This window comes from Protopterus annectens, chromosome 8.part0 (genome assembly GCF_019279795.1).
Source record: "Protopterus annectens isolate FY-2018-M chromosome 8.part0, PAN1.0, whole genome shotgun sequence".
Taxonomy (NCBI): Eukaryota; Metazoa; Chordata; order Ceratodontiformes; family Protopteridae; genus Protopterus; species Protopterus annectens.
The window spans coordinates 1944803311-1944827899 of NC_056741.1; the positions used below are offsets into that span (position 1 = coordinate 1944803311).

The 24589-nt window shown below is 43.1% G+C and overlaps 1 protein-coding gene across 1 annotated transcript in view; it reads right to left on the minus strand.

Moving 5' to 3' along the window:
• Positions 1-24589, minus strand: part of RANBP10 (RAN binding protein 10) — a 1949085-nt gene that overhangs the window by 1191031 nt on the left and 733465 nt on the right. The window contains exon 6 of the mRNA XM_044081464.1: positions 5364-5548. Within this exon, the coding sequence (XP_043937399.1) occupies positions 5364-5548 (185 nt within the window). The remainder of the gene's footprint in view (positions 1-5363; positions 5549-24589) is intronic.

Sequence of the window (24589 nt, forward strand, 5' to 3'; positions counted from 1 at the left end):
TGTGTATCCCAGTGCTTGTAGCAAGTAAATGACCCTTTGTAAATCTGTTGTCAGCTTGCTTTTGTTGTCCCCTTGTAGCAGGCAGTCGTCCAGGTATGGATAAATTTGGATTCCCTGTAGTCTGCAGTGGGCGATTACTGATGCCAGGCATTTTGTGAATACTCTGGGCACAGTAGATAAGCCAAAGGGCAATGCTGAGAATTGATAGTGCTCTGATCCTGCAAGAAATCTGAGGTATCTTCTGCAAATTGGTCGAATGGGGACGTGCAGGTATGCCTCCTTGAGATCTAGAGTTACCAGCCAACACTCCTTGCCCAGCATGGGAAGAAGTTGCTGTAGGGTCAGCATCTTGAATTTTGGGACAATGATGTATGTGTTTAATGTGGACAGATCGAGAATAGGTCTCCAACTTTTTTCCTTTCTTGGAACTAGGAATAGTCTGGAGTAGAATCCTTTGCCTTGTTCTGTTATTGGTACTCTTTCCACAGCTCTCATCTTTGTTAATTGCATTATCTGCTGTAGAGCTTCTGTTTTTTGATTTGGAGGTAGGTTTGGCATTCCTCTTTTGACTGGTATAGTGTGGAAGTGGAACCGGTAACCTTGGTCTATGGTTTGCAAAATCCACTTGTCTTTTGTGATATAGTGCCAGTTCTTTGAAAATAAGGTTAATTTTCCGCCTAAGGGTGCTGCTATTTGTTCCCTGGTAGGCGGAGTTAGAGTCAAGTCACTGTGATTGCCCTGTTGTAGTGGTAGTGGCTGTGCCTGTGGCTCTTATTACCTTGCCACTGTCGTCCTCTGTAGGCACCCCCTCTAGATTGATTTCTGCCTCTGGAACGTCTATTCCTGCCCCTTTGGGATCTTGTGGAGTCAGGAAAGGACCAATTTTTGGCAGGCCAGTTCCTGCTAAACCTTGGGGGCTGAACCTGCAAGAAATCTTTAACAGTTTGTACAGATTTTGCCTTTTCTTCCATTTTCTTCATTACCTGCTGGGCAGGTGTACCAAACAAACTGGTCTTATCCATAGGAGCATCTAATAACTTAGCTTTAACATGATCCGGTAAAACTTGTTCCTTCAACCATGCAGGTCTTCTTATCACTGTGCCAGTCATGGCTGATCTAAATGAAGCCTCCAGTGCATCATAGCCACATTTTAAGGAATGGTTACTAACCTGTTGTATGTTATTTACCATTTCTAATAGATTTTTCTTATCTATAGAGTCATCAGAGGATAGCTTTTAGTTAACTGATCAAGCATAAACTCTTGGTATTGTATCATGTGAAACTGACAGTTTAAAGCTCTAGCTGAGAGAGTAGCAGAGGTGTAAACCTTTTGCCCCATCTGTCTAAAGACCTGGCTTCCCTTTCAGAAGGAATAGGGTTTTGCTGTGGTTGAGGCTACTGCCTTAGGGCCCTGGGATATAGTTTCGGGTCTGCAAGAGGGGCCTTGTATAGGTGATGATGAGTGTCTGGCACCCTGTAAAATCTATCTGGTTTGGCAGGTGCTGGAGGTAAAGAATCTGGTGCAGTGCAAACATCATTAAATGCATCGTCCACAACAGAGAGGACAGGAGGTATAGCTAAGGGCCTGTGTTGTGGTAGGTGCAGAAAAGTCCTAAGTCTTTTTCTGGAGTCTGAAAAATCCTGTTCCTGCCATTGGAATTGTTCTCTCATGGCATGTAAGGTTTCCCCAAAGGAGAATTCTTCTGGTGGGGAAGCAGCTGGAATGGATTCTTCAGCATCTGAGTCCTCAAAATTGGAGAAAGGAGCCTCTGGCTGGTCTGTAATATCTGAGTCTTCCGCAGAATCATCAGAGGACACAGGCTCGAGGGGCTCTGCTCTAGGTCTCTTTTCTGGGGCTGAGAGGCCCTGTCTGGGTGAGATTGAGATCCCTAATTAAGGATATTAAATCTTCTGCCAGAGTAAGCATTTGTGAACTGGAAGTGGGCCTGGTTGAGGGGGGTTTAACAGGCACTGACTTAGTAGATTTGGCTGCTTTAGCCCTGGCGAAGGCCTTAATAGACATGGCTGCAGGAGGCCTAGCAGCACCACGTGCTGGGGTAGAGACATCCAAAGGGATGGTGTCTGATAAGTCACTAGTAACCACTGTAGTAGGTAAAATTTCTGAGGCCGATTCAAGTAAGGTAACCGGAACCTCAGTAGTAGTCATTGATTCGCTGTACTCTGATCAGTTTTCTCGGTTTCGCCGAAACCGAGACACTCGCGGTTTGCTTAACCATGGTTTCGCCGAAACCCCGGACCGCGAGTGGCGGACTGTTTCTTTGCGTTTTTTAACGATTTGGGTAGCCGGAGGATCCGACGGCATAATGTACGCAAATTCAGAGCCGAAAAACTGTTCAGCAAACTCCGACCGACGTCTAAGCGTTCGTCGGTTGAAAGAAGCACAGGCCGAACAGGCTGCTATGTCGTGGTCTGGGCCTAAACAAGGCAAACAGTAAGAGTGGAAATCTTTATGAGGTATTTGTTTCCCACAAGTTAAACAGTTATTGACTTTTTCTGACATCGGCTGAGGCAAGAAAGAGTCCCCAACGGGGTACTTAGCTTTTAGAAGTCTTCGAAGGAGTATTCGGTAGTAGTAATCTCTGGATCTGACCGACCGGCACTTGCGAACAGCTTCTGCTTCGGGCGCCACGCGGCAAGAAAGACTGAAGAAAATGGCGTCGGCTGATGCCTTTATACCCGAAGACCAGCAGAGATGACGTCGGGTGAAGTGCGACATCAGCCGAAGCCGGACCCGGACTTTGGAATCCGGCCGACCGAAGGGCTGCCTGACGACAGGACAACCCAGTTGTTATGACTGCAGATGCATCCATGAAGGACATCAAGTAATTATCACAAAAATAGAATACGGCTTAAGGAAGCTGAAGCTGATAAGACACCTGTGCACTCTTATCAACAACAAACTGAAAATTGATAACATAACTGTTATGAAAGGGAAATTTTTATTCAGTGACCAGTTATTTATCAAAGGTACATCCTCAGCAGCCAGAGAGGTCTTTAGTCTTCTCTACATTCTTCCTTTCTTAAGCTAATCACTGGACATAATGCTCTAAATAGTATGCATTTTACCAAACCCATATCCCAGCTTCACAAATTTCTGCTTCTTAATCAAAAGACTCAAATGGCTAGGCTCTCTTAGGTACCTGGATAAATTAAATAAATCTTGGATAATTTTTTGTCTCATATGGACTCATGTGCACAGCTTTACCTTGCCTTACGGGCTATAAACGATTCTGCTCAACTGATTGTCATTTATGAAACATTGGCAATGCTACTAAACACTTCTTCAAATTTCTCATCTTACAAGGGGACATGCATTGGAATTTAATGAGGGATAGAAACAATACCCAAATGATTCTTTTATCCATGGAATAAATTTCCACTGCATGTTAAGTGGTGTAACACCTTAGCATCCTTCAAGTCTAAATTTGTATTTATTATTTTATTTTACATTTGTTTACAGGGAAAGTCTGACTGGACATGCATCTTTTTTCAGCAGGGGCCCGGGGAGAAAAGCTCCCCATATAAAAATACAGCATGAATTAAAGGACAGTTTTAACATAGAACAATTATAAAACAAAGTAGTTATAGTTGTAAAACATCAGCGGCAATGTACATTCTGGTAAAGAAACAAAAACACAACCAGATAATCCCTAGATTTCTCTTAATATAAAATATAGAGAGCAATTGTAGAACAATTATAAAATATTGGGTGTGTACAGCTGAAAGCATCAGCAGAGTTGTTGTTGCGTCTTTCGGCTTTTCCAGGTTCAGCAGAGTATGGTCTGGTAAAAATGCTTTTCGATAATCGCAGCTAAGATATAGTTGGTACATCAGACGGGGGTGGAGCATTGGCAGAGTGACTTACTGAGGAGATGAATTTTAGGCTAGTTTTGAATACTGTTAAGGATTGAATTGAGGTACTGTTTTTACAGGCAGTTAATTCCAGATTTTACCTGGAATTAATTTGCCCCAGGGATTAGTACTATGGCCCTTATCAAAGAGGGAGGCAAATCTACTGGTGACATTTACTAGGATGGATGGCGAGACTATACACAGTTGTTCAAAATGCCCAACTAGTATTAACTTGCAACCTAGTATGCTATGAACATTACCATGTTGTGTTTAAATGCAAAGACACAAAATATAAAGTATTTGAGGCTTTAAGCTACCTACAGTGAAACCCAGGACTTATTACGCAGGGTCACCAGCATTTTACACAATAACATTACTACAATTTTTTTTCTTCATATTACTACATCATCAGAAAAAGCAGATCAAGGTCACTTTCTCTAAAGGGGAAAGTGAGGAGATTTTTGCCAAATGTTCCCTCTGAGTCTAGGAACCTCAATAAACATGGTAAATGATGCCCTTACATCCATGGGCATACAACAGATACACGCAAATGAACTAGCTGGTATGAGACGCACTGCATGTCAAGCAAGAAGTCTATATTGGATATAGGATGACAAGAGTGGTTTCAATTTCAGACATCATGCTCCAACCTCTTCTACCCCCAACAGAAGGGTAATACAGAAGAACAAATGGGCAGACATGAAAGACAGCGGAAGAGCACACGAAAGACAGCGGAAGAGCACACAAAGGTCAAAACAAAAATAAAATATGCATTTTATGTAAAAATTTCTCTTAGAGTTTTATATTAAATAAAGGTCTCAGAGTCATGAAAATAAATGAGCAAAAATTGTACAGAGGAATGCACAGCCTTGTTGGTAGGTCGCAGAACTTTTACTATAGTCAGTCAGAAGTTTTATATTAAATAAAGGTCTCAGAGTCATGAAAATAAATGAGCAAAAATTGTACAGAGGAATGCACAGCCTTGTTAGTAGGTCGCAGAACTTTTACTATAGTCAGTCAGTCAGAATCCTATAAAAACTGTTATGTCAAATTATGCAACTGCTACAGGCATTAAGCATGCATAACTAACATATTTAGAAAAACCTACACACGTGTTCTCAAAAGCAAAGATTTAAGTTCTGATCAACCTCTTCGCCGAATCTGCTCTGTACAGACAACTAAGATGTACATCACTTATACTGCGCCTCATAATGCAGCTGGGTTCATTTCAAGTCAAAATGATTGCAAACTTTAAGAAAAGTGATAGGAGCTTTTAATGTCCTTGACTTTATACATGTATATGCACGCATACAAAAATAAAAATGCATACATAGACATTGCAACAATTCTAATTTCCTGAACACAATGCACTAAACACCTATTAAGTTAACATCGAGACATACAATTACAAGCAATCCTTAAAATCAAGTGAAAAAAAACAGAAAAATATAAAAACCTAATAAACTTGTATAAAAGGATGGTTATCTTACTTCTGCAACATGGTTTGCCATTCTCCTAGTCGATCTCCAACAGGAAAGCGCTCCACTGTGCCATGAATCTTTGCCCTCCACTCCCTCATGTAATCTTCTATATCAAACACGAATGGCTGCTGCCCAAAGTTGGCATCAACAATTTCTCCTGGTGTCTGGAGTCCCACAGTTGGGTAAAGATTTGGCTGCAAAACCAAGAGAAAAAAGCAATCATCATTCCCAGGCAGCATTTTTTAAATCAATTTTATTAACAAAAATAGAGACATCAAAAGTACATCAAGAATACGTACTGTCCATGTGGGCAAGTATATTGAAAATACATATTGGATTAGCCCAGGAAACTTATATCTGCTGCTTCAAAGGAGACCATCTACAACCATACAGAATATATAAACTTCAATAACTTTAGATGAATTTAGACAAATGCCTAGACTGAAAAGGGGCATGATCTACTTTTTTCCTTCCAGCCAACACAGGAGGTACTGCAGAAGGTTTAGGAGTGTCCACCTGAGGCAGCTCATAATACCCTATCTGGATCATCAGACACTTGAGAAGAATTCCATTTAAAGAATCCCAGAATTCTAGCTATAATGTCTCCCAAAAGACAACTCCTCAAAGGGAGACTCAGGACTCGTAGACTCTTCATAAGAACCATAAGCCAAAGGTGAAGGCATCTGGGTAGAGTAGGACTGGTACCCATTGTCAAGACTTTGAATACTTATTGGAGGAAGCGTGTTCCCTAGCCTATTTGGAAGGAGCAGAACTCCAAGGGGGTGTAGACACAGAAACCCCTTGGGGAAGCTTGAGGGCTATTAAGGCATTAAACAGGCCTTCAGTAAACTCCTGACATTCCCTTTGAGGATCCTTTAGGGCATACAGAAGTATGCTTAGTCTTCTGCTTTTTCTTGGTAGGGACGTCAGCCCTAAAGAACACCAGAGGTTCTGACTCTTGATGACATCAATTCATTAAGAGTACCTAGAATCTCTTCCCTGACCATAAACTGCAGAATCCCTCTAGGGCCCTCAGAGGTGATCAACTACGATTTCCCCTTGACATACAGTGCAGACATCTGCCAAGCCTCAGAGGACGTGCAACAGGTAGGATCCATGCCAGCCTCTGACGAGGTCATGACAGAAGAATCTGATGTAGACACTGGACAGCCTACAAAGCTATCACCCACTTCTAGAGAAACATCCGGTGGAGGCTGGACAGCCAAAGAAATAGCCAAGATTTCTTGGCCTTCTTGCTTAACAGTACCTTGGGGTTAGAAGATTCCACTATGCTACCCTGGCTATCAGTTCAAGTCTCTGGATCTCGAGACAGATGGTCAGGGAAGACAACAGACTTCCAAGCATCTCAAACACAAATGCTTTACAAATAAAACAGGACATATGGTCATGGGAGAGCATCTAGACAAAAAAATAAACTATTTGTGATGATCCTTAAGGAGAACCTGCCTCCCACACTGACATTTTCACTTCTTGGACAACATGAACTCTAGGTAACCAAAAAAGAACAAGACCAAAGAAGAGAAAAAAAGACCCCAAAGGGCACTTACCTGACAGCTAGGTATTCAGCACAGCAAAAGGGCTTTCAGACAGACTAGCAATGATGTTGTTGGGACTGGCAGCAATGAAGTTCTAGGTAACTGCATCCATATGTTACCTTTATGCTCTACATCCTGTACAGGAAGCATACATGTGATGTACAGCACATATAAGATCTAAAGGCTTTGGTATACTGGCCGGCCACTGGGCTATCCTTGGCAGGAGATCCCTACTGTGAAGAATACTGCAACAGTGATCTAGGAGATCTGATAATGTGCCCTAGACAAGTCTTTAGCCATGTGAATGTGATGCACATTTTTTAGATCAAATGTTATCAAAAAAACATTACAGGGTAATGAGAGGTAACAGATTTTGAAGGGTCAACATCCTGAATTTTGGAAATTTCACAAAGATTTTCAAAGGAAAGACACGAAAACTGGACACCAAGAAGACTCGCTCTTTAGTAACAGGAACATTCTTGAACAGAAGCATTTTTCCCTTTGATTTAATGGCATTAGTTATGCTTTCTACGGTAAGTGAAAGAAAAGAAAAAAAATGGAAAAACCGGAACCACGAATAAACATTTAATAAAATTTTAAATATAAAACACAGAAAAAAAAAAACAAAATGCAAGTGTCTATGTGGAATTGAAATCCTATCACCCGCACAGTCAGGTGAAGAGTGGACTGGTGGGGATGGATGAGGGAATCGAATGGGTCCACCCTGTGAGGTAACTTGAGATGATTTCCCTTGGCAAAACACAGAAGATGAGGGAACCAATGCTGTCTCCGCCAAAAGGGAGTCATCAAGATTTTTTTTTTGGTGGGGGGGGGTGTTGAATTTAGAACAGGACTTTGGAATAAGGGGAAGAGGAGGAAAAGCATAAAGAAACATCCCCTTCCAAGAAAAATAGGGCGTTCACCTTCCACACTAGAGGACCTGGGACTCTGGCACAAAACAGAGGAAACTGTCTGTTCAGAGGGGAGGCAAATAGGTCTGAGGAGCATCCCACTGGTGGACAATGTCCAGAAAAACGTCCCTGTGAAGCACCCATTCATGGGATTGAGTTAAGGACCTTTTCAGTGTGTTTGCCACAATAGTTTGATCTGAGGGAATGTAAACTGTATGAAGAGTCAATTACTCCTGGAGAGTAAGATCCCACACCAAGAGTGCCAAATGGCAAAGATGAGATCTTGTCCCCCCTGTTGTTTACATACCACATCACTGTGGTGTTGTCTGTAAACACCTTGAGAGGTCCGGGTAGAAAAAAAAAAGAGAGGATGAAAAGCCTGAAGAACTGTCAGAAGGGCTCTCATCTCTTTGACACTGACATGCTCTTTCTGTTGAAGAGGAGACAACACCCTCTGCACTCTTAGGGATCCAAAAGCTGCTCCTCATTCCACATCTGAAGCACCTGAGAACAACTCCCGAGAGGGAAGGGGGGGGTGAAAAGGGAAAACTGGAGGTAGGGACAACCGCTGGATCCACCAGTGGAGTTCCTTCTTCAGACTAAGTAAAAGAGAAACTACAAATTGTAGGGGATGAGCATCATGTTGAAGCCAGCTGACTTCAGGAACCACTAAAACTTCCTCAGGTGAAGTCTGGCCAGAAGGAGCAGAGGGATGATGGATGCCATGAAACCAAGAGCTCTCAAGAAACCCCCTGGCTGTAATGGAGGCCAGAGGGAGAAGAGTTTGAAAAAGGAGATGAGGGTCAAGGCCTTGAGAGGAGGCAGGGATGCCAAAAAAGGCACCATCTGAATCCTGCACCCTGAAAAATGTGATACTGATGAGGAGTCGGAGAAAACTTTTTGAAGTTTATTGTTAACCCCAAGCTCTGAAGAACAGAAATGGCAAAAATGGAGATTTTGCAACAGGTTCTCTGGAGAGGATATCTGAAACAGAAGGTCATTCAAGTAAGGAAATACTTGGATCTCCTGAATCCTGCAAAAAGCAATCACAGGAGCAAAACTTTTGGTGAATACCCTTGGGGCAGTATTAAGGCCAAAGGGCAAAGTAGAGAACTGAAAATGCCAGGAAGTAAAACGTAAAATCTTCCTGAAAAGGGGATGGATTGGAATTTGGAGATAAGCATCCTTGAGCTTCAGAGACACCATATAAGCCTGAGGAAGCAAAAGATGGAACAAAGTCTGAATGGACAACATTCGTAAAAGGACACATTCAGGAAAGTGTTTAGATGAGATAGGTCTAGAACTGGTCCCCAAGTACCCTCTTTTCTTAGTACTAGAAACATCCAGGAGAAAAACCACCTACCCCTTTGGGACGCAGGCACCTCTTGAACAGTACCCAGAGTCAAAAGGTCCTGAAACACCTCCAGGAAAAAGGAAAGTTGCTCCTGAGGGGGTTGAGGAATATCCATAGAAGGATGAAGGGATTTCCACACCATGAAATAAACCTGGAGAATAACGGACAAAACCCAGGAATCCTTGGTAATCTGTAGCCACACACACACACACACACACACACACACACACACACACACACACACACACACACACACACACACACACACACACACACCTCGCAGAGAGAGAGGAACGTCTTCTGAAGCACTGAAGTCTGAGGAGCCTGCTTGCTACCTTTTTCCCCATAGGAGGGCAAGACTGCCTGCAAATAAAGGATGGCTTATTACGGTAGCTTCTCTGAAATTTAAGAACAGGAGAACAAACGCATGTTTAAGGTCTGTAAAGCCTTTCCCTTATCCTGAAGGGACTTAAGCATATCAGCAGCTTCACCAAACAAGTGGTCATCATCAAGAGGGGCATCCATCAACTTAGCTTTGACATCATCAGGCAAAGGTTGAAGCAGAAGCCAAGAATACCTCATCACTGACACAAAAGCAGCAGCCCTAGAAGAAGCATCTGCTGCATCATAAAGACACTTACTGGAATGACGAGCCATGTGGGAGGAAGCCCCTAACACTGAAAGAGCAGAAGTTTTACCCTCAGAGTCAGGAAGATTAGATATAACCTGACAAGCCTGGGAAAGGACAGCCAACCAATACCTGGATATATGGGTCTGATAATTAACAGCCCTAAAAGCCAAGGTAGCCAAAGCGTACACCTTCTTACGTGTCCTTACCATGGTTCTACTATCTTTATCACTGGGCAGTAATTCAGGCAAAGGAAGCAAATGAGAAGGTTTGTCAGAGGCTACAGATATCACTGAGGGGTCAACAGCAGGACACTTGTACAAAGATTTACAGTCCTCAGGCACACTACAGAACCTATCAGGTTTCTTAGGAGCAGGGAGCTGAGAATTTGGAGCTTTAGAGGCACGGAAAATGCATGCAACAAAGCAGTCAAAACAGGGGGAACAGCAGGTGGTTTAGACTATTCCATCTGCAGCAGCAGTGAAGAGAAGAACATCTACTGTTATGAATCTCGGAGACCTGAGCACAATCCCATGTAAAGAACTCCATGATCCTGGAGATTGTCTCCCCAAAAGAAATCTCTTCAAATGGAATATCAGGACTGGCAGATTCTTCTTCCTCTGACCCATATTCCAACAGAAGGAATCTGAGAAGAGCAAGCAAGAGATTCCTCATTTGAATACAACTCCTCCTCAGAGGAATCCTGTTCCCTGGGTCTTTTAAGGAGAGTAGAGGACAAAGGGGGTGCTGGAAATTACAGTTGCGTACACTTACCATAAATGTAGATGTTCGAGTGTATTCACTGTTGTGGTCATTACATTTGGGTAATCTGCTAGCAGGTTGGCCTGATTAACAAAGTCTTGGGTCCTGCATCGGCTGCTGTCCCCTTCTTCTATGACGTCAGGTCGTCAGGGGTATAAAACATGCAGCCAACGCCATTACATCAGTTTTTTCTTGCCCCAGATGTCAGGTGCCCCCCAAATGGGGAGCAAATAAAATTAAAAACACAAAAATATACCTTCAACCAAAAGCAAATACACCAAAAAGGCTTTTTTAAACATAATAAAAGAAAGTAGAGGTATAGTAAGAGAAAAAAACGGGGCTGGAGGGAGGGTAACCAGGACTGCAACAGTGAATACTCTCCAACAGCTACATTTATGGTAAGTGTACACAACTGTACTATGGTTCTTCGTGTTTCACTGTTGCAGTCATTACATTTGGGTAGACTCCCAAAGCTATGGTTGGGAGAATGGATTTATACAGCATTAGGACCAGCTATAAGGCCCTGCAAGACTGCAGTGGCAAAGCCAGCTCTGGATTTACAGAAAATTGGTAAATGGTAATGCTTGGTGAAAGTTTGTACTGAACTCCAGGTAGCAGCTTCTAGAATATCCCTGGTAGGAACACCTCTGAGAAAGGCTGCAGAAGTAGATGCAACCCTGGTGGAATGAGATCTGATCCCCTGGGGGATAGGATTTCCATGGTGCTTATAGCAGAAATTAATGCAATGGCTTATCCATTTAGAAATGGTTTGTTTTGAAACAGCCTTCCCCTCTGCCCCAGCAGCAAATGCCACTAGCAACTGTTCAGATTTTCTTCGAAATTTAGTTCTGTCCAAGTAGAATCTAAGTTGTCTGTGCACGTCCAAGGATTGCAGAATCCGTTCCTCTGTTTTGTGGATTGGGATAGAAGGTTGGCAAATTAATGCACTTGGTTAAGAGCCACACTGGAAACCACCTTGGGCATGAAGGATGGATTAGTCCTCAGAGATACCCTGTCCGCATGAAAGATGATGAAAGGCTCCACTGCCATAAGGGCCTGTAAATCAGATATCCTTCTAGCTGAAGTGATTGCCAAGAGGAAGGCTGTTTTCCAAGAAAGAAATTTTAAGTCTGCAGTAGCAGCTGGCTCAAAAAGGAGGTAAAGTGAGTTTTTCCAAAATAAAATGAAGGTACCAGGCAGGGGGGTAGGAGCTCTCCTGGGTGGTCTCAAGTTCTTTACCCCTCTGAGATACTGTTTGAGCAGGGGATGAGAAAAGAGGGGTGGGTTCTGTGTTATAGTGAGCTGAAATAGCTGAAGCGTGGATTTTAACAGAGGAAAGAGACAGGCCCTTGTGAAGCATCTCAGTTAAATATTGCAAAATCAGAGGTAAATTGGGCGTTGCTGTGCTTATCCCTAAAGATTGGTTCCAGGCACAGAAACTTTTCCATTTGTCAGCATAAGATTTTCTAGTACTAGGTCTTCTCGCCTCCGAGATGACATCCATCACAGATTTGCTGTGGGATGCTAAGGGTGAATTTAAGTGATTAGCCAAGCTGCAAGTTTCAATGCTGAGAGCTGAGGGTGCAGAATTTGGTTCGCCTGCTGAGACAGTAAGGAAGGTGTTTGAGGCAGGTGCCATGGAGATATTTGTGACACACTGAGCAGGAGTGGGTACCAGTGTTGGCATGGCCAGTCTGGAGCAATCAAAATCATTTTTGGTTTGTCCTGTCTGACTTTTAGCAGAACTTTGGAGAGCAGAGGCAGAGGGGAAAAGGCGTAGACTGATAGGTTTTTCCAGCTGAAGGGCAGAGCATCCATTTTCCAGGCTTTTTTGTGAGGAGTCCTTGTGCAAAACTTGTCCAACTGGTAGTTCTCGTGGGAGGCAAAAAGATCTATGTCTGGGCTCCCCCATTTGCTTGTCAACAGGTTGAAACTCCGTGGTTCCAGTTTCCACTCATGTGAGTCCATGAGATTTCTGCTTAGTCCATCTGCTAGTGTATTCAGTTTTCCTGGCAGGAATTGAGCTTGTAGTTGCACTTGGTAGCTCAAGGCCATACTCCACAAGGCCATGGCTAGTCTGCAGAGGGGGTAAGAATGTGCACCCTCCCTCCTGCTTGTTTATGTACCACATAACCGTGGTGTTGTCCGTCTTTACCATTAGTTGTCCTGGATGAATGTAGTCCTTGAAGGCTGTCAGAGCATTCTGTACAGCTAACATTTCTTTCTGATTGACATGTAGGTGTATTTGATTTGGGTTCCATTTGCCCTGAATGCACTTCCTTGCCAGGTGAGCCCCCCATGCATAGTCTGATGCGTCTGTAGTTAGGGTATGGGCGGCAGGGGGTAGTGTGAATGGCGGTCCCTTGTTTTGGTGGCAGGCCTCTGCCCACCATAGGAACTCCAGGCGTAGGCAAGGTATGATAGGAATCATAGTTTCCAGGCTGTGACAATGTTGACTCCATAGACTTTTTAAGTACCACTGAAGTTTCCTCATACGCAGTCTTGCATATGGAATTAGAAGAATGCAGGAGGCCATAAACCCCAAGGCTTGCAGTATTTGTCTTGCAGATAGAGTTTTTGTGGTCACTTGTTTGAAGTAAGTTACCAAATGAATTTGCTTTTCTGGCATGAGGGAAGCCATCTGGGCAGTTGTATTCAAGCTTGCACCCAGAAATGTAATCTGTTGAGAGGGTACCAGTTGAGATTTATTTTCGTTTATGGTGTACCCTAGACAAGTTAGAACCCTTTTCACAAACGTCAGATGATTTATAAGTATGGCCTGGTTTTCTGCCTGAATTAGACAATCGTCCAGGTATGGATATATTTGAATATTTCTGTCTGCAAAATGCAATTACTGGAGCCAGGCACTTGGTGAATACCCTGGGCACAGTAGACAATCCAAAGGGCAGTGCAGAGAACTGATAATGCAAGTAGCCTGCTTTGAAGCGTAGTTATCTTCTGCAAGATTCCTTGATTGGGATATGCAGGTAAGCTTCTTTTAAATCTAGAGCTGCCAACCAGGAATCTTTGCCTAGCATAGGAAGTAACTGGTGAAGAGTCAGCATCTTGAATTTTGGAACGTCCAGAAAGGTGTTTAGAGTAGACTGGTCCAGAACTGGACGCCATGATTTGTCTTTTCTGAATACCAGGAAAAGCCTGGAATAGAAACCTTGTCCCTTTTCCTCTTCTGGCACCGGATGAATAGCCCCCATGTTTAAGAGGGAAAGTACCTGTTTCTGAGCCTCTGCCCACTGATTTGGGTGCAGGTCTGGCCACCCATTCAGTGTTGGCAGTGTGTGGAAATTAAATCTGTATCCCTGGGACACTATATTTAAAACCCATTTGTCCAGGGTTATGAGTTCCCAGTTTTTTGCATGAAGAGCGATCTTTCCCCCCAAAGGGGAGGCTGAAAGATAAGTGCTTGGTAATTTTAAAGGAAAGTCATTGAGACTGTTTACCATGGGGGGTGTCTTGCTATTTCCACATTTGGAAGTGGAGGCCCCCCATTGCTTAGGTCTGAGAGTCCCTTGGGACTGAAACCTGGGTGCTTTTGGTGTGTTCTGGGTTTGGCTTGAGTGGATCTGGAAGGAGCTGGAAAGGACCAATTCTTAGTAGGCCAGTGTCTACTAAATCTTGGAGGTTGCACTTGTAAGAAATATTTTACAGTTTGCATAGATTTAGCTTTATCTTCCATCTTTTTTAGAACTTCTTCAGCCTTATTGCCAAAAAGGCGGTCCTGCTTTAAAGGGGCATCCAACAATTTTGCTTTAATATGATCAGGCAGAGATTGCTCCGTAAGCCAAGCATGCCTTCTAAGCACAGACCCAGTAACAGCAGCCCAGCAAGAGGCCTCCAAAGAATCAAAACCACATTGCAAAGTATGTTTTCCAACTTGTTCAGCAGAATGCAATAAATCCTGTAAATCTTTATTTTCCACACAGTCAGAAATCAACATCATTTTCTGTTTGAGCAGTCCCATAATATGCTGTTGATATTTTAGCATATGAAATTGGCAGTTTAAAGCCCTGATTGCCAAGGTTGCAGAAGTATAAACCTTTTTACCCCATCTATCCAGCGCCCTGGAATCTCTATCAGAAGGGGTAGGATTTTTAGCAGTAGAAGCCTTAATGTCCTTGACCCTGAGAAATGGTTTCTGGTTCCGCAACAGGAGTTTTGAAAAGGAACTTGTGGAACTCGGGAACCCTGCAATATCTGTCAGGTTTATTGGGAGCCAGAGGCAGGGAATCAGGGGTTTCCTGGATTCCGAAAACACATCAACGTCTAGTACAGGAGGTATAGCTAAAGGTCTATGCTGAGGAAGAAGGAGGAAATCCCTAAGCCTCTTTTTAGATTCAGAAAATTCCTGACTTTCCCAGTGGAAAAGCTTCCTTAAGGTACGTAAAGTTTCCCCAAAAGAAAAGTCCTTGGGGGGGGGGGGGCGGTCAGAGGGAATGGAATCCTCTGCATCAGAATTCCTCATAAGTAGGTATGGACAAATCTAGGTCATTGGAAGAATTAGAAGAAACAGTGTCCTGAGCAGAAGAATCATAGTCAAGCTCAGTCCTAGGCCTCTTAGAAGTGTGTGTGTGTGTGTGTGTGTGTGTGTGTGTGTGTGTGTGGGGGGGGGGGGGTTGACTACCCTTGATTAGAATAATAACATCTTCAGCCATCTTGATCATTTGTTTTTTTAGGCATAGGGGCCTGAACATGTGGCCTGGGCATCAGTTTTTTAGACATGGATAGAGATTTAGGCCTTAAGACTAGAAGGTGGAGTCGGTTTAATATGCAAGTCTGTAGGCCTGAATACACCCTCAGAAGCTGGTGCCTGCACAGTGGCTCCGGACCCATCCAAGGCAGAGATATCCACGGGTTCCATTGGAGAAATATCTCGTGGCATACCGGACTCCTAATGGGTCTCAGTAGAGGCCTGCGAGTCAGAAGCAGCGGGTTATCAGGGGCTGTGAAAGCGCCTCACTGAGTACCGGCGAACAGGCAACTGGCTTAGGAGAAGCGTTGTCGGCAGTTTTGGACCTTGACGGCCTGTCTCTGTCTTTTTCTTTGCGTTTTTTCAGAATTCCAGTAGTTGGATGGCTAACAGACGTCATTTCTTGATAATTAAACCGAGAACAGAAATATTTAGAGGCAAAAATGTACCGACGACGGATAGTGCGCTGATTAAATAAAGCACAAAACCGGCAGCAAGGTACATCGTGGTCAGGGCCTAGGACAGGAATACAGTACAAATGAAAATCTTTATGAGGTATTTGCTTTCCACAAGTAATGCAATTATTAACTTTTAATGACATTGGTAAGGAGCAAGAAAAAGTTTCCCCAACGGGGTACTTAGCTTTAAGTTGAAGACTTCAGGTCTGAAACTCAAAAACGAAAATTTCAGGAGTCGGGCGACCAGCACTTGCGAACTGCTTCTGCTTCGGGCACCACACGGCAAGAAAGATTGATGAAATGGCGTCGGCTGCATGTTTTATACCCCTGATGACCTGACGTCATGGAAGAAGGGACAGCAACCGACGCAGGATCCAGGACTTTGTTAATCAGGCCGACTTGAGGGCAACCTGCTAGCAGATTACCCAAATGTAATGACTGCAACAGTGAAGCACGAAGAACATCAGAAAATTCCTGAGGAAGTTTCAATGCCATCAAAGCACTAAACAAACCCTGAGTGAAGGCCTGTCATGCCACTCTGTGGATCCTTAGGAGTAGCAGAAATCTTTTTAGTTTGTTTTTTCTTTAGTGGGATTTCTACCTTATAAAACTTCGAATGCTCTGACCAGAACAGCACTCAATAATGGTAGTAGGGACGACTTCTCTGCTAAAATTTGAGGAACACCCCTAGGCCCCTCAGAAATGATCAGCCGTGATTCCCCCTGAACGTTTGAAACGGATGTCTGCAAAGCCTCATCAGATGTGCTTAAAGTCAGATCTCCACCGGCTTCCAACCCATTTGTGGCAGAGGTGTCCGGCAAAAAAGCCAAGCGAACCTCTGGGCATTCACTCACCTCAGAAGAGATGTCCTGTGGAGGTTAAACAGTGGAAGATTCCAGTCTAGGCTTCTTGGCCTTCTTCCCTGATGGCTGTCCCTCGGATCGGGAAGTTCTCTCCATCGTATCTTCCCCAAGAAGTTTAAGATGCTGAATGTCATGATACAGTAACCAAAGAAGAAAGTCTACTATGTAAAGTTTTTAGGTACAAAAGACAGATAGATGGAACAGGACATATTGTTGTGCGAGGCACCAAGGCAAAACAAACACTGTTTGTGGCAGTCTTTATGGGTAATCTCCCACACTGGCATTTACCCTTCAAGGATGACAAAATCCCACAACCAACTAAAAGAAAAGACAAGTAAAATGAACCCCAATGGGGTACTTATCTCAACGGCTCAGTGAACCCAGCAACAGAACATAGACGTTCAGAGAGACAATCAAGAGATGGCATTCGGACTGGTGGCAAAGTTCTGAGGATGGTACATCCAGACATCACCTTCATACCCTACGTTACACGAGGAGCATGTGTGAGAGGGATGGCATCTAAGGCTTGGTATACTGCCCAGACATCAAGCTGCTCTAAGCAGGGAATCCCTAATATTACGAATAATTCAACAGTGAAATTGAAGGACATCAACAATCCAAGGAGAGGAGGATTAACATAAGCATCCAGAAGGAAAAAAAGGAAGAGGAGAAGAGAAAAAAGGGAGGAGGGAGCGAATACCTGCAGCAGTGAAGAGAAGGACATCTACTGTTATGGTAAGATTTTACACAACTGTACTATTTCCTCCCATATCACTGTTGCAGTAATGATTACTAAAGGACGAGAACAAAAGTTCAAGAGGAAACTTCGGAGTTGGAAGGCCCAGCAGAGCCCTCAAGAAATCCATGGAGGATAGCTCTGGCACAGCCAGCTCTTGCTCTGGAAACAACATCCAATTTGTAATGCTTAGTAAGGTGTGGACAGAAGTCCAAGTCGCACCTTCAAGGATGGAACTGGTATCCAATTCTTTGAAAAAAAGAGCACCACAGGAAGCTACAGCCCTGGTAGAATGAGCTTTTACAGAGTAAGAAAGACTTTTCACATGAAAGGAGTAACAGAAGGAAATGGCCTTAGAGATCCATGAAGAAATGGTTTGCTTATAACAGCCAAACATAGAGATCTAGAATGAAAAGAAAAAACTTGCTCAGACTTGTGAATGGCTTTAGTCTTATCTAAACAACATGAGCGTCTATGCACATCCAAGGTATGAAGAACCTTCTCACTAGCAGACTGGGGAAAAGGAAAAATGTGGGGAAAACAAGGGACTATTCATTAACCACCTTGAGCATAAAGGTAGGATTAGTATGAAGAGACACCTTGCCTTTATGAAAAATAAAAAAAAGGAGGAACAGGCATAAGGGCCAGTAAGAATTGATGAGACTGTAATATACTGGAATTAACTGGAAACAAGTGAAATGAGACTTTAAAGTCTTTATCTAATTACTCAAACTCATGCTGAACAGGTGCCAATCTCTCCTTTATGGCCAAGTCTTGTGTACTTTTTAGAATTAATTTTCCAAACATTGCAGTTCATTTAATAAGGCTTTATTAAATGCTCACAATATCCAAATACTGTCTTCATTTACAGTGCTGATAAACAACAGTCTGTAGAAATACCGGGATGCTGGATAATAATAACAGTGCTGCTAAATATAGCCAAAATTTCTATGTATATAGTCTGATTATCCTGAATAATACAAACTGAAATCGTCTTTATTTGACCTGTCTTCTGTACTCAGGCTGGAGTGTCTGTATTGTAGCTTCCTTTTTAAAATGCTGGATATTTAATCTTTTCTGCACGTTAGGCCAAGCTGACTGACTTCACCAACTGTAATTGAAGTTCATTTTAATAACACCAAAACCCTGTAATGCTTTACACACCTACTTAGTCTTGTTGCCCTGGTTTCCAAGCCTCGTCTTACATGTGCCTCTTTATCTAGCATTCCATTGCTATGCACATCTTTCCCCTTGAGAAAAGAACATTCTGCACTTCTGTACTTTCTGCACATTTCGTGCTCATCGTTCCTTTCTAATAAACTGCCTTTCTCTGAAACTGAATGTATACATGTATGACTATATTTTCAGGCCTTATTCAACCTAAATGTACTATAGTGAATTTACTGAGAATATCCTAACTCTAACAGGGCCTAAAGCTCATACACACTCTTAGCTGAAGTACGGGTCAAAAGAACAACAACCTTCCATGTACAATGCTGCAAGGAAGCTGAAGTTGCCGGCTCAAAAGGAGCCTGACAAAATTTTTAAAGAACAAAATTAAGGTCACAGGAAGGAGGAACCGGTTTCATGGGAGGCCTAATATGAAAGATGCCTTTAATAAATTGTTTGACTTCAAATCTAGAAGCTACAAGAGGACATAAAGGCAGACAAGCAGAAATAGCTGAAAGGTGAGCTTTAACTGAAGAATATGCCAACCCAGCATGGAACAATCCACACAAATGAGGCAGAACCAGAGAAATTTCCATAGAAAATTAATCCTGGTTACGAAAAAGGCACCAGACAGAAAATCTCTTCCATTTGGACTCAAGATTTCCTGGTGGTCTGCAGAAACCACGTTCTCAGAAAAAAGGTGCTTAAAAGGGACCATCACCCACAGTGTCAGTTGAAGAGGGGACAAGTGAGGATGGATGAGAAACCCCTCGTCTTGTGTACGTAGGTCCACCCTCTGAGGTAACTAGTGGTGATTGTCCTTGGCTAGGTGCAGAAGAGGGAACCAACACTGTCTGGGCAGAAAGGAGTCACCAGCAAGATTTTGGGGAGTCTTGCACTATCTTGAGCAGGATCTTCAGTATGAGAACGGGAGGAAAGTATAGAGGCCAAATGGCAAAGCAGAGAACTGAAGATGCAAGGAAGAAACACAGAAATGAAAATATTTCCTGAAATGGGAATGAATAGGGATGTGAAGATAAGCATCCTTGAGATCCAGAGAGACCAGGAAAGCCTGAGGAAGAATGGGAGGAAACAGAGTCTGAAGGGACAACATCCGAAAGGAAGGGATCTTTAAAAATTGTTGAGCTGAGATAGGTTCAGAATGGGCCTTCAGGTGCCTTCTTTCCTTGGAACCAAAACATTCTGGAAAAAAACTCCTTCCCCTTCTGAAGAGCAGAAATCGCTTGGATAGTGCCTTAAAACAAAAGGCCCTGACATACGTTTGGAAAGAAAAGCAGCAGTTCATGAGGAGGTTGGGGAATGCCCAGAAAAGGAGGAAGGGATTTCCATACCATGAAGTATCCTTGACGGATGACGGACAGAACCCCAAGAATCCTGAGTGACCCTTAACCAACTGGGAAGAGACAGGTAGAGACAAAGAGATAAAGGAACCTAACTTAAGATGGAGGGGAAGCAGATAGACAGCACCTGGCTTGTTTGGAAAAGGAGGCTTCTGAGTAGAAGTTTGAGTAGACTTAGCAGAAGCAGCCCATCTAGAACCCTTTTTTCCTTTTGGTGGATGGCAAGACCGATTATGCACAAAGGCAGACTTACAGGGATAATTCCTCTGACATTTAGTAATAGGAGAAACAAAAATGTTTGTCTTTTCTTGTAGGGGCTTAAAAATCTCAGCAGCTGCAGAACCAAACAAATTTTTATCAAGGGAAACATCCAGCAATTTTGCCGTAACATCATAAGACATAAGCTAGAGGCAAAGCCAAGAGTAACACCTCAACACAGAACCAAAACCAGTAGCTCTAGAAAAAGCATCAGTAAAATCATAACTACATTTACTAGAATGGCAAGCCACTTGGGAAGAGGAGCCCAACAAAGAGAGGGCCGAAAACTTCCCTTCAGAATTAGGAAGGTCACAGATAGCCTGACTGGCCTGAGAAAGAAAAGCAAATACATACCTGGTTATATGGGTCTGATAATTAAATAACCACCAGCTGTTCCACAGACCCTACTGTCTGTCACAGAGACAAAATTTTGTAGAAGGTAAGAGCGTGGAAGATTTGTCAGAAGACAGAGGCACTACAGAAGGGTCAGCAGAGGGACATTTGTAGAGAAACTTACAGTCATCAGGCACATTATAAAACCTATGTTTTTTAGGGGCTGGAGTTAGGAATCAGGAGCCGGAGAAGCTGCTGAAAAAGTGTCTAACACGGCAGCTACAACCACAGGGGCAGCAGAGGGCTTAAGTAACTCCATCTGGAGGAATTCATAATACCTCTTCTGGAAGTCACAAACTTGAACAGTCCCATTTAAAGAATTCCATCAAATTGAGAGACAGTATCCCCAAAAGAAAGTTCCTCAAAGGGAAAATCAGGGCTAACGGAATCCACCTCAGAACCATAGTCCAATGGAGAAGGAATCAGAGGAGTACACCAAGGACTCTTCCCATGAGCGCAAGTCCTCAACAGAAGAGTCCTGCTCCCCAGACCTCTTAAATGGAGCAGATGACCGGGGGGAGGAACAGAAACTCCCTGTCCCTGAGGAGGCTTCAAGGCTGAGTGCATTACACAACCCATGTGTAAAATCCTGCCATTCATGCTGGGGAACTTTGGGAGCAGAGGAAATGTGTTTTGTTTTCTGATTTTTCTTTACAGGGACATCGGCCCTAAAGACCTTAGAAGATTCAGACCCTTGCCGACAGTCAATGTAGTGGGAATCACCTCCCAAACAAGAATTTGAGGAATGCCCCTGGGTCCCTTGGATATTATCAGCCAAGGTTACCCCTCAACATCTGCCAAAGACATCTGCAGAAACTCCAAGGATGTGGGAGAAGCCAGATCTGTGATGGCCTCTGATGCAGTCATGACAGAGGAATCTTATAGAACAACCTGACAATCCTCTGGTCTTTCACCAGCCTCGAGAGACGACCGGGGGAGGCAGGACAGCAGCTGAATCCGACCTAACTTTTTTTGGTCTTCTTGGGAGATGGTTGACCCTCAGGACGGGATGATTCCCCCATCACACCCTCCACCAACAACTTCAGATGTTGGTTCTCCAGGTAGACAGACAAGAAGGAGAGAGGACTACGAAGGGTCTTGGGGACAAATGCTTGACAAATCGAGCACAGAGTATGGTTGTGATATGCATCCAAGCAAAAAGACACTTGGTGATGGACCTTAGGGGGAATCTGTCTCCCACACTGACATTTTCCCTTTCTGGATTTCACGCAACCTCACAAACCAAAAGAAAAATAAAGTAATAAGAAACCCCCAATGGGGCACATGTCTGAGTACAAACAAAAGAGCGTTCAAACTGATTATCAAAGATGGCATTCAGACTGGTGGCAAATAAGTTCCGAGGTATGTACGTCACCTTTATGCCCTACGTCGTGAGCGGGGAACATACATGCGACATACAATGTCCTTAAAAACCTAAAGGCTTTGGTATACTGGCCGGATGTTGGGCTTCCCTAGGCAGGGCATCCCTTTAGTAATGAAAACTGCAAAAGTGATATGGAACAATATCAAAAATGTTAGTTAGTTTAAGAAACTTAGTAAAGTTTATCTTCTTTTTTGAAAACTGAGGGTTGGGAATTAGGATTTTTGCAGGCAACATTAATACATCCTCCAAGACTGGCCAACAAGAGGTATGGGAGTGGAATGAGGCATAACTGCTTGCAATATATGTACAGTACTTTCAATTCAGGGAGAACATCCATCTGCTCCTGTAAAAACACCTGATTCACCCTGGCTATTGTTTGTGAAAAGGAAAATTCCTCCAAGGGAGGTTATCAGAATCACATTTCCTCTGAACCACAGATTTTGGCTTTGAATCTGCAGTAAAAAAAAAAAAAAAAAAAAAAAAAAAAAGCCCTGCTCCTGTCTATATCAGAATCTCCCTGAGGCCTCTGCCTGCTGACATTATTCTAGGTAAGGATTTCTGAGCACCAGGATCAAGTCTAACCATTGCTTTGCTAAAGTAAGATGATCATCTTTTATAACAGTCACTATGTCTTTACATAAGCAATATATAAACTTTTTTTTCTTTACAACTTTGGAAGATCACCAACCTGGAAAAGGTACTTCTGCCCCATCTAGAGGTCTCTTTCCCAGCTACACCAAGCAACATCTCCTGGAAGGTCTCACTGAAAAGGACATAGTCGACCCCTGGTACGTGGTGGCTGAAAGGATTTGAGAAAGTTGGAGATGGTTGACCCCTGGTACGTGGTGGCTGAAAGGATTTCACCAGAGGAAGTTGGAGAGGGAAGTAAGTGGTTTGAGGAATGACTAATGGCCACTGCAGATTCACCCACCACTGCATGAGGCATTGCCCAATGAGATGGCAAGAGCTTTTTGGCAAGCTTTTTCTCCCTAGGTATAGCAGGAAATGTAACAGATGGAGCATCTAAATAGCAATGCTGTAAGCGATGAGGATGTCTCAAAGGTGGCAGCTTTGCTTGAACAAGATGGTCGGATAAGTTGTCAAAAAGTGTTCACAAGCTGCACACTTACACTCACATACACAGTCCCCAAACACTATTTACTGTTATGGCAAGTTAACTTTCACAACTGTACTATGTTCATCATTTGATCACTGATGTACTAGCTTTAGCTACGAGTGAACTACCACAGTTTAAAGAGACTGAGAATGAAGGATGAGGGCCCAGGAGCTCCTGGAGAATGGTCACAGCAAAGCCTGTGCCATATCTGGTGGAGGAATCTAGTTTGTAGTGCTTTGTAAAAGTATGTACAGAATACCATGTTGCCCACTTCTAGACTCCACGCTTTCCAAAAAGTCAAAGACGAAGCCAATTCCCTGTTAGTGTAAGATTTCATCCTGCCTGGAAACGATTCTGTGTGGTGGGTATAACAAAAGGTAGCAGCATAAGACAATCATTTGAATACAAACTGCTTTGAAATAGGCTGCTAGCCTTACCTTCACAAGAAGTGAAAAAAAAAACTGATCAGAGTTCCTGAAATGTTTAGTTTTTTCAAGATATCTTGAGTTGTCTATGGACATCCAGAGTATGGAGGATTCTTTCTCCCTCATTTTTAGGTTCTGGAAAAAAGACAATGAGATGGATAGCTTGGCTCAACTTAAACTCTGATACCACTTTAGGCAAACATGAAGGATTAGTACTTAAGGAAACCCCATCTTTGAAGGAAATGAGACAAGGCAGCCCAGCATAACAGCTTGCAACTCTAACACTCTTCTTGTAGAAATTAGAGCAACCAGCAAAACTGTTTTCCATGTTAAGATCTTGATAAAGTGGTTGAAATAGAGCAAGAGTTGATTCTTCAAAGACAAAAATTAAGATCCCGAGGAGGAGCAACCTGTTTTCTAGAAAATCTAGTATGCAACCCTTTCAAAATCCTCTTCATATGAGACTGTACTGAAAGGGGGGGAAGGGTTCATGAGCAGACATTCTGAAATGACCTACAAATGTACCCTGATATAAGAACACGAAAGCACACAGAATAACTCGTACAAATATAGTAAAACCAGAGAAACGGTAGCCTTAAACAGATCCTAGTCCTTGTCTTGGTACCAGCTAGAGAATATTTTCCATTTGCTAATATAAGATTTCCTATTAGCAGACTTTTTTTGCCTCCTTTAGTACCTGCTGCACATCCTCAGAAAATAGGTGCCTAGAAGTTAATAAGACTACCAAACAAGCAGTTTGTCGCAGTTGTCTGGAGTTGTGTAGTATCAAAACACACCCTGTCTTGTGTGAGGAGGTCCAGTTTGTGAAGGCACTTATGGTAATTGAACTTGGCTATTTCAAAAAGAATGGAGAATCCGTGTCGCCTGGGCCAGATGGCAGTCACCACAACATTTTGGGAGTCCTTCTGAATATTCAGAATGATCCTGTTATTTAGTGGAAAAAACACATGAACATTCCTGTCCAAGGAAAAGAAAAAGCATGAGTTTTCCAGGTCTTTTTGCACATAATCCTGGAGTAGACATTTACAACAGATTGTTGTGACTGGAAGCAAAAAGATCTGAGATGTTCCCCACAGCTGAATTGATTGCTGGAAGGCTCCCTGATAGTTTGCTATCATGAGTGTGTGTCTCTA